This window comes from Strix uralensis, chromosome 15 (assembly GCF_047716275.1).
Source record: "Strix uralensis isolate ZFMK-TIS-50842 chromosome 15, bStrUra1, whole genome shotgun sequence".
NCBI lineage: Eukaryota > Metazoa > Chordata > Aves > Strigiformes > Strigidae > Strix > Strix uralensis.
The window spans coordinates 13,854,958-13,865,672 of NC_133986.1; the positions used below are offsets into that span (position 1 = coordinate 13,854,958).

At 34.2% G+C, this 10,715-nt stretch overlaps 1 protein-coding gene across 1 annotated transcript; it reads left to right on the forward strand.

Annotated features, from left to right (window-relative positions):
• Positions 1 to 979: 979 nt before the first annotated feature.
• On the forward strand, positions 980 to 7,956 carry STK33 (serine/threonine kinase 33). Its single transcript, XM_074885071.1, has 4 exons — positions 980 to 1,009; positions 2,242 to 2,380; positions 3,400 to 3,483; positions 7,877 to 7,956. Exons 2-4 carry the CDS (start codon positions 2,245 to 2,247, stop codon positions 7,954 to 7,956), a joined length of 300 nt encoding a protein of 99 aa, XP_074741172.1. The 5' UTR covers positions 980 to 1,009; positions 2,242 to 2,244.
• The last annotated feature ends 2,759 nt before the right edge of the window (positions 7,957 to 10,715 follow it).

The following is a 10,715-nucleotide window of genomic DNA, read 5'->3' on the forward strand; positions in this document are numbered from 1 at the left end:
GAAAGGAGTGAATGGAAAAAAATCCTAGAGTCAATATGAATATAGTGGTATAACTTTATGCCTGAAGTTTTGTGGCTGCATGATGAATCCTGAAACTCGCAATTTACCCACTGAAAATTCAGATACATTATTTTGTTCCTCTTGATATTCTAAACTTTTCAAACAGTTAAACAGGCAATAGTAAATTATTTTAAGTTTTGGGTTATTTAATGGGTTTGAAAAATACTGCACTTTGGTCATTGTTAGCACATGGCAGCTGTGGCAATACTGGGTATGATTATGTTTAAATGGGATATCCTCATGTTGGGTAGACTGAGTTGTTTCATCTCATTGATACCAAAATCCATCATATAATTGCTAGTTACTGGGATGCCTGGTCCTCTGTAAAATAATTTTTTGCTCATTTGGTCTGCTCATGTATTTGTGAGATCATGGGTATTAGCTCCACTGAGCTTGCTAGTTTCCAATGTGAATAATTAATTTTTTTTTTAACTCCATTTCCCTGACATCTTTCTCTCGTGTTCATTTTATATGCTTATTAAACATCACCTATTCTATTTAAGTAAAATCTTTTTTTATTTTTGTTTCATAGGTCCATGGTATGTTTAGATAGTGTGAAAATGGTTGCATACAATCACAACCATTTTCACCGTACTCAAACTTGAAGGTTTACAGGACATTTCATGAAATTGCATATTTAAAACTGTAAAATGTTACGGGCCAAATTTATTAGATCAATGAAAGCAGTTCTGAAAGACACTAGGATTTACTTGGTAGTCATATTTCTGAATGTAAGACCCATTCATTTCTTCAATACATCCTATAGCTTTTTTAAAAATAAATTGCTGTTGTTGAAAAAAATAATATTGTGATTTTTGTAAAATGTGCTTCCCATCAATAACTAAGGGTGGAAGTTCTGCCATGAAGCTTCTTGAACAGGAGGTGAATATCTTAAAGAGTGAACCGTGATCATGTAATACACTTAAAAGAGATATTTGAGACACCAAAGGTAAGATTTCATTAATTGCTGCGCTAGTGTCCATAGACTGAAAAACAAACAAAAGAACCATCTCTGTTTCATGGTAACTCATCATGTATGTTATTTAACAATTTTATAATTTGACAGAAATCTTGCAGATCTTGACCAAAACATTGTGGAAATATTTATATTTTATTTTCCTCTAAATTCCTGCTAAGCTGCTGTTGCCAGAAATATAAACTAGCAGTTCAACAGAGGTCAAAACCAGTTTATGTCAAGGGAAATCCCTGACTAAGACTGCTTTGTTTGCTGATCTTTGATAGGCAGAGACAGTTACTACAGCCTAGGTTTTCATTTCTTCCTTCTTCCAATTCTCATCTCTCCCCCTCACCACCCTCCCCCATTCTATTCAGAACTATTGAAACAACAATTAAATACAGTCACCATGGAAATTGGAGGGTTGTTTCTTTCCTCTGCTTGTTTGCTGTAGTGCTCTAGAAGGGAAGAAGTCCTCTTGTGTGTCCATAGGATTTCTAACAAGGGGAAACATCAGCCCATAAGCAGTCTTTCCATTTTTTTTATAGATGTCTGTTTCAGAAATTGTTATAAATCCGAAGAATGGTGGAAATCTTGTTTTTGAGGTTAAATTACTACTATTCTGTCTTTAACTTACTGTAACTTACTGTATTACTTGGAAACGTGTTATTGTTGAGCTGAACAGAAAAGATCTCAGGACTTTATAATGACAACACTATATTATAAATATTGCAGTGACACACGTAAAGTAGTATTTGCTGTTAGCTGTAAGCATAGTTTTTTTTTCTTGGGGTATTGAATTGGTCAGAAGTCTCATTTGAGTAATGTATTACAGTTTTCATTCCTAGTTGCTGAAAAGTTGTGTTTTATGTTGTTTCAAATATTGGTACTTGTTTAGACTGTCTGTAAAAGCTGTTGATAATGCATTGAATGGAAGAGACTTTAAGCTAAATCCAAATTTAGTCCTTGTTTTGAACTCATAGTAGTTTTATATATTTTAAAAATGTATATCCTTTGAAAGCTTGAGAGCTTGTTGTAGTAAACACTGGCAGTATTTGTGGGAGGTCAATTGTCTTTTGCCTCCTGTTCATAAAATACTAAGTGAATTGGGGTTCTATGTCATCACTGCAGCTGGAACACTATTAATTATATATATTGTTATTACATTAAAAGAAACTAAAATCAGAAATAACAAAATCGTTACATTCTCTCTTTATTGATATTAGCAGATGTATCTTGCAACGGAACTGTGTGAGGATGGAGAATTTAAAATAATTCTTTGTAGTAAAGGACATTTTACAGAAAATGAGACAAGGCATATCATTCAGAGCCTTGCTTCAGCAATAGCGTGTCTTCACAAAACTGGTAATTAAGTGCCTCTCTCTCTCCCATATGTTCATTGATTTCAAGTGTTCATACATTTAACAACAGTTACTGATTGCTATTCTTATCTATTATTTATTTCAAAGGAAAAAAGTAGTTCAGTAAAGAAAAAGTAAAATATACTACATGAATGCTTTTTTAGAACTTTATTTTTCTTACAGATGAAATTACTGCTAACATTTTTCTTTTATTTCTTTCTGCACCAGCTATGATAATAACATGTATTATTATTTCCCAACTTGCAACTGTTTTGCATTATAACATTAACTTAGTTTAGTTGTGAAGTGTGTAGTCTATTACACGAGATAAAAAAGCAGGAGTGGATGGTTTCTGATACTTCTTAACAGTAGGTGTTGCATTTAGGATTCTGTAAATATCAGCATTTTCATGCAACACACAGAAGCATTATAATTCTGCACAGTCCACAAAAGAATTAACCTATCCAGCCAAAAATTTAAATTGGTAGATAGTGTAGGATTGTGAATAATTCTGGAGTTTTTTACACAGAAATGATTAATTGCTCTGTTACAGCATACTACTAGGAATCCTTCATTTACCATTTTTTCCATAGAGATATATGGGGTTATGGAATGGTACCTTGTTTAGAACCTTGCTTCTTTTGTGTATTCATTGAAAGGGCAAAAACTTCTACTGGTTTTGGATATGAAAATGAACTGCAGGTATGCAAATTTGATAATTACACAATATAAACTCTACTTTTTTGTTAGATGATGTTGGGTGATCTACTGATTAAAGACTGAACCAAGATGAACTTTTCCCTTTGTTATGGGATTGTGGGGAGGAATGAGATTTGAAAATTTGAAATACATGATGCCTTGGATGAAATGGGAAGGATGCTTTTGGTTAGGCTTCCAGCAGTTCAGAGTGAAATGCACTGGAACTGCTCAAAGAAATTACTCAACTGAAAGAGTTTAAAACATTTCTGTCAGAATATCTTCACTGCATCTGATAACATTTTATTTCTTAATCTCGTTTGGCAGATATTGTTCACAGATATCTCAAACTGGAAAACATCTTAGTTAAAAGCAGTGACATCGATGAAGCAAATGAAATTAAACATAAAGGTAAAATGACAATTGTAGCAGTTCTGCTTCAGGAACTGGTTTTAATACCTCCCAGGTATTACTGGGAGACCTGACTTTGATACCTATTAGCAGCTTTTGAAATGGGCTACTAAATGGTGTTATTAGGGAAAAAAAAAAATTTTGGAAGATAAGTGCCACTGCTGAAAAAGGCTGCTTTTTTTTTTTTTTTTTTTTTAAAAAAGATAAGTATATATCTAGGCCAATTAAAAAAAAAATTCCTTACAGTAACCCTACCTTGTTCACGTAGATCTATATTAGCATAGTCCCAAGGCATTAGATACAGGAAGCCAGCAGGTGCATGAGATGTAATTAATATTTAAATTAGGAATATTGTCAATTTAATGTAAATCTGTTAGTAATTTAGGGAAAAAAAAAGCTATTTAGACTGTGCCTTGATTGAAATACAAATATATTATAGGATTCTTTTGATATTAATAAATATTCACTACCTAAACACAATGTGCCATATGCTTACCTCTTCTTTTTATCGAAAAAAAATACTCTTTGATGTTTAATAAATCATATGCTAATTCTCTGTTGCTGACTTGCTGTTTCAGTAGTAGTTACTGTGAAAATGTATCATCCTCTAAAATAACCTTGCAGAACTGAATTATTGGATCATGAATGTACTATCTTGGGTAGAAAACTCCATGTTGAGAAACATTTCAGACACTGAAGAGTGCGGACAACTCAGTAATTTATGGTGGGAGAAATCCAGGGTGCAGAACTCTGTTTGCTCTGTTTCTTAGAGTCTATGTATTTTTATATAATAATATACTCTTTTTAAGAAGGATATAGGGAAATCCAAAATTATTCTTCAGTTTGGGATGCGCTGCAGAAACTTTTTGGAATCTCCAGCTAAACAACAGGATTAAACTCTAAACCAGTTTTTTCTTAGAAAGTTTCCATCCAAACAATGTGTCTATCCTAGTGCATGACACTGATTACTATTTGGTGTTGAAATGGAAGTTGAAAAAAGCCACAAAAGCGGGTAATTATGATATAGCCTGTCCAAAGGGCAAGCTTTTCAGGGTTTTTTATTTGCCTATTTAGGCAATGAATGCTTTGCATTCCATAATGTAAAGATTTGTACCCCTTTCTGATTTATACTGCATGCTATAATACACTTCATTATCCAGTATAGCATTCATTTTTTAATTCTGTGAAGTTCTTTTCCTCAATGGTATATACCAGCAATGCATTTCACAGCTTGCTTATAACAAACTGGAGCAAAAAAGAAATCCTTTTAGGAGGAAGATAATTAGTCCTTCTGACATTTTGATTGATGAAATACTAGTAGTATTAAATACTTCTTTAAGTGAGGGGGTTCCATGGGATGAAATTACTTTCCAATTTACTAATCATGACAGAAACATAGAGTCTCAACACTGGAAGGGACCTAAAGTAATTTGATTTATTTCTCTGTCCAAAGAAAGAAGCAGCTATACTTAAGTCATTTCTGATGAATATTTGTGTAAAGTGTACTTAAAGTCCTCCAGTAATGGAGACTCTGTAATCTTCCCAGGCACTCTATTCGGATGCTTCATTATCCTCCTAGAAATTTTTCTTCCTGTCTGCCCTGAACCTTCAGTATGACAATCAGCTTAAACTTATACTTACAGGCCATGATCTAATCACTTTTTTCATTATAAATTTTCAGTTAACTCACCTGCAGCCACATAATTGCTAGAGCTGACCTGAGGGAGGTGGTGGGAGCCTATGCGTGGGGCTAAGGAAAAGGGTGGATCTGCACTTCATATTTTCAGACTATTATTTCTCGCTATATCCATCATGGATATGAAGAACAGGTAGACACCTTCTTATTTTCAGCAATCTGATATCACACTTCTCCCTTGGTCTCTTGTTCTTTAAACAGGATGAATTTTCTCAGTCCTGTCCTACATTTCCAATATTTGTGATTGACTTGCCATGCTCCATTTGGTACTATTATGTCAGAACAAGAGTATCCAAAACTGAGCACAGTATCTAGTTGAAGCCTCACTAGTGCTGGGCTGAGTGGAAGGATTGCTTTGTATGTAGTACAGACCTTAGGCTTGCATATAAAAAACACAGGTGATGACTGTCTTTTTGTAATTCATTTAAGGACTCTAAAGTCCACATAAAAGTATAAGGTAAGTGCTGGGAACCAGGCCATTGCCCTGTTTTTCATATTTAAATAGGCTTCTAACCCTTTCAATACACTTACAGTCATTCCTGGCTTGATGTTGTCTTCAGAATTAATAAGCGTGTTCTCTCTTGGATCATCCAGGTCATCAATTGTAATGGTATCATGCCTAGGACAGACACCTACAAAACATTCCTTGCTGCAGCCTTCCACTTTGACAATGAACAAGTTACAACTACTTTCCGAGAAGCATTTTTTTATAAGCGCGCGTGCACTGTTCCTGTGATATTTTAATGTAGACAGTATTATGAAAAAAGTTACATGAAACAGTATCAAAGGCCTTAATAAGTTAGAGACATGTGATATTTAGCATTTCTCCTCTAACCCCAAAGCCTGTCAACCTGTGTGGCATGGAAATTTGTTCCTGACAGGTGCGTAATGGCTGTTACTTACCGCTTTGTTATCTTCTAGGTGCTTATTATTACCAGTTTTTTCCTGGGAATTAAAATTAATGGGACGCATCTGTAATCCTTTGATGCCAGCTTTTCCATCCTCTTAGATACCATGAATCCCTTTTTCAATTTTCAAGTATTTTACCCACCTTCCACTAATAGTTCTTGAACCACTAATAGCTCTGAAAAGTCTTGTCAGTTTTTAAAGTACTCTAGAATGAATTTTATCGGTTACAGCTGATTTTAAAATTTCCAACCTAAGTACTTGCTAACCTTTTGCTTCTCTGTAAAAAACTGAGGTCTTGCCCCTTTGTCATTGATATTGATTGTGCTATCCACTGCTTGCAGTTGACATTTTGGTTAAGATTGATGTAAGAAGACATTAAATACATTTGCCTTCTGAGCATCATCTATCAATTGCATTCTTGGTTGAATACAATACCAGCCTCTTTACTCATTGTCTTCCTACTCTTCATATACTTATAGATTATTTCATTTTTAGTTTATGTCCCTTACTAGTTGCTCCTTATTTTTCCTTTCTGATTTTGCCCCTCTATGCCTATGTGTTCCTTTTGTTCTTATTACCATGCTTTGTATGCTCCCTCCTTATGTGTGAGACTGGTGGAAATTCACAATTTAACCAGACTGGTTTAGTAATAAAAAAAAATAAATAAAAGTAATAGCACTTTCCTGATTCAGTCATTTTATTTTGTGTAGGATATGTATACAAGGATATAAACTTATATAAGTCTTTAAGTTTTCCCAGGATGTTAATAGCATGAATTACTGTTGGTTTAAAATGTTCTCAAAACAATCAATTAAAAATGAGACAATACCGTAGATTTTCTCCGGTTTGGAAATATTAATGTTAAGAATCTCCTTTAAAGTCTTGTTTTACCAGTTGTGGTATTATCAAACCATTAAGTTAACCGTTTTAAGTTCCTTGACATAATAATAATATCTGAAGCTTGGTACCTACCTAAAACATAAAAAAACTGAGATGCCAGTTAACCAGACTTTTTGATTTAGTGGGACACCACCAAATAAAATAGTCCCTGTCAATCTCCTGTTCTGTTGTGTGAAGGTTTTTATCTTCTATTCCTTACTGGGGCTAAGTATGTCACCTCCATTCATTCTGGAAGTGAAAATCATAGATCTTGCTGTGAACTCACAACCACATCTCCCATGATGTAGTAGATAAAATATCTCTAAGATGGCCCAAAAGGAGCATTTTCTAATATGTGACTGAAATAATATTAAGTTATTAGTGAATAGATTATAATTTGTGAATTGTTAATCTAAGATATAAATAAATAGGTTTGAAAAATTTTTATTTTAGAGTATTTTGGTACTGATTTTGTTCATCACATGTATTCAAACTAATATGTGCAAACAGAGGCTCTTGTGTTTTGCAAAAACCCTGTGGTGTTATGTACTACACTTATATCTGGGGAAAAAAGAAAAGTTTGTATGGTGTCTTGCAGTACTCTAAGTCAGTGTGAATACTTCTTTAATAACTTATTGTGGGGATAAAGGATACTAAGTTTAATCATACAGCTAATGACACAATGTCACCACCCCCTTAACAGCTAAATGATAAAAGTGAGAACACATCAGCATGAATTGTTAAGGTCTGTACATTATTCATTTAAACATCTGCTGTTGGTTCCTCTTTACATATGGGAATAAATTATACCACATCAGCACATTCTTCATGCTTTGTGTTTAAGCATTTAAAAGTTGTTGTTTTTTTTTTTTTCTATTATTAATACAATTTTTTCTGCTTGGTTGGCAGACCCTGAAGTTATCAGTGCCTATGACTACAGCCAATGGTGTGACATTTGGAGCATAGGTGTCATTATGTACATGCTGTAAGTAGCTTGTAAAAGTAATATAAAATGTACAGACCCATTTATAATACAAGTACTTTGCATTGAAATAAAAAATAAACCCGTGTGCTAAACCTTCACAGAAGACTGAACTCTTATAATTGCTTGTATGTAAACATTACAAATTTCTATGAAGAATAAAGTAAAAGATACAATTCAGTGTTAAAAATGGAGTATTTGACTTATGAAACACATTATAGTCCTGAAATAACAGAATATTACAGAATATTGCAGTGAAACCCCGTAAAACTAAACTGAAAGTTCAGGCCTCTCTTTTTTTCATATGTTGGCTGGATCTACATAGGAGAACAAAGTTCCTGATTTTCAGATTATTGGTCAAATCCTCAAACGGATTGCACAAACTGTAATCAGGATAAGGGCTTTTCTTCTGCACCTCTGACTGTGACAGCTCTGTAACTGTGATGTCTGAGTGCTGCCAGGTCTCCCTGTAGAGGTTTTCTGTGTCCTTTGAAAGTTTACTAGTCTACTGTTATTAGAGGAAGGAAAAAAATGTCTGCATTTGTTAGAGTACATGCATATTTTTTGCGTTGAAGTTTTTAATAATTTATAACATTTGTCTTAGTTGCAAAATAGTAATTCCTCTCTGAAAATCTTATCCTGCCTATACTAGCTAAATAATATAAAAAGGTACCACAGTAATTAAAAATAAATTATAGCAACGTACATAAATTACGGTTCATATGAGGCAACTAAAATGTCACATTGTATACACAGACTTTTTTTCTTTCATAATGTATTTGCATGTTTTTTTCCCCACTTTCAGTCTTTTTCTTCTCTCAGTTGCCCTCAGATGATGCTTTAATGCCAGCGTTCTAGAGCATTGCCACTTGCCATTTCATTTGTTATTATTTCTGTCCTCTGTTTTAGTGTTGTTGCACACAGCTGAATTCTTTTATAACTTAAGACTTCGTACACGAGCATGACACAGGCACACAGTTTCATGACCTCCTCTTTTCTGGATTTTCTTAGTTTTTTTCTTTCTACTTTTTTTGGCTCCTCAGTTTCTTTTCTATACAATTAGCTCACTTTTCTTCTTGTGTCAGTATGATGAAGTGTTCATAGCTTTATTGCCTTTTTTTTAATTTCTAAAATCCATGTGTAATTTTTATGCTGATACAGAATGAGTTTTATTGTTGTACTTCATGATATTAATGTTTGTATCACAGTAGTAGGATTTGTAGAACATAATACAATAGAATATATTATAAAATGGTTGGTAGAAATGGGATGGTTTGGCTGGCTAATAAGAATCCAGAGCAGGGCCTGCAATCAGCACAATTCACAACTCAGAACTTGTAAAATTCAGAGCAGTGAATTGTGTTGATTGCAGCCAGAGTTTAGAATGTCTGACCTTCTTCCTTAATTAGCAGTATAAATATTTTTTAAAATTAGCATTTTGTAATCACAACAGTGTCAGAGCAAAGTACCATTAATTCACCCCTTGTTGTATTGACTACACAAGAATGAAAATACTGTGTATGAATTAATACAATTCACACTCCTTTTTATTGCTTAATTTGAAAATAGTAATACGAAAGCCGTAAGATCATCTTCTGATTTTAATTCTGGTTTTGCAAATTGCTTTTCTTCCCACCCTGAAAAATAGCTTGTGCTCCTGGTGCTCCTCTAATGGGCTTAAGGATACTGTTACAGCCATTACTGCTACCGTCCCAACTTTGACCCTTCTAGGCTACAGCTAATGCCTCCCTGGTAATTTGCTAGCTGCCAGAGCTCTTTTTGCAGTGCAGATGGCATGCTCCATCTCAGTACCAAGGGTATTATTGCCACGACAGGCTCAGTCTCTACCTATATGGGGAGCATAAGCCCTGAGGTGACTCATGAACTCTGTTTTCATGAATGTTAATGCACAGGGTTGCCTCTGCATAATGGGGCAATGCCGGTGTGATGGATTTTTATATGTAATTTAGACCGCGGTGTACTTTATACTTTCCATTTCATTTCTATTTTAACATATACTAATAGAAGCATACACAATAGTAACCAACAAAAATAAAATCCATTAAAATACAAAAGTATGTCAGCATATTGAAAGAGTAGTGCTGTCTGTCACACTCCGAGAGTATGGCCCATATGCTGCTCTCTTATAGGAAAGGGTCAGGGGCTTCTTTTTCCTGTGCAATCTACACTATTGGATTTCTTGCTTATTCTTCCAAGTGTGCTCAGAGACTCTGGTCCCTCCAATAGTTCTTGAAAACCTTTGTGCAACTAAAGAAGTCTAGGATGCCTAATAAATTACTTCCTGCACTGCAGCAGTAAGAAACCTATTAAGAAAATGTGGTACTTTTTGCTCATTTCTAAAGGAACAGAAAATTTCTTTACAGATTTTCAAGGTTTCATGTGATACATTTCACCTACTTAACTTGATTTCTTTAGCTGAAGTTATCTGTTGTCTGTCACTGTCTTAGCCCGGAGAGAATTTAGTCCTATCTGTGCATAACAGAGTAACGGGCGTTGTCATCAGCCAATACTTACAGTATCGTGTCCTGAAATGAATGCATTCTTCCCATTTTCTGTTCTTCAAATTGAGCTCCATGTGGATTTAAGTCCTGAGGGAGATTGGGAAGGAGAATTGGAGGATAAAAGAAAACAGTAATTTTTATTGAAGACATTTTGAGATTAAAAGTTTTGGGGAAAATGCACTAAAATATTAATTTTGTGTTTTACCTTAAAATTAAAAATTAAAGCCATGTGAATGAAACTCCA

Bases quoted from the DNA above. Each gene is read 5' to 3' on its own strand.
- STK33 (XM_074885071.1), top strand. From the start codon at position 2,245: ATGTATCTTGCAACGGAACTGTGTGAGGATGGAGAATTTAAAATAATT. The intron at 2,381-3,399 runs GTAATTAAGTGC...CTCGTTTGGCAG, and splicing joins AGCGTGTCTTCACAAAACTG to ATATTGTTCACAGATATCTC. The intron at 3,484-7,876 runs GTAAAATGACAA...CTTGGTTGGCAG, and splicing joins AAATGAAATTAAACATAAAG to ACCCTGAAGTTATCAGTGCC.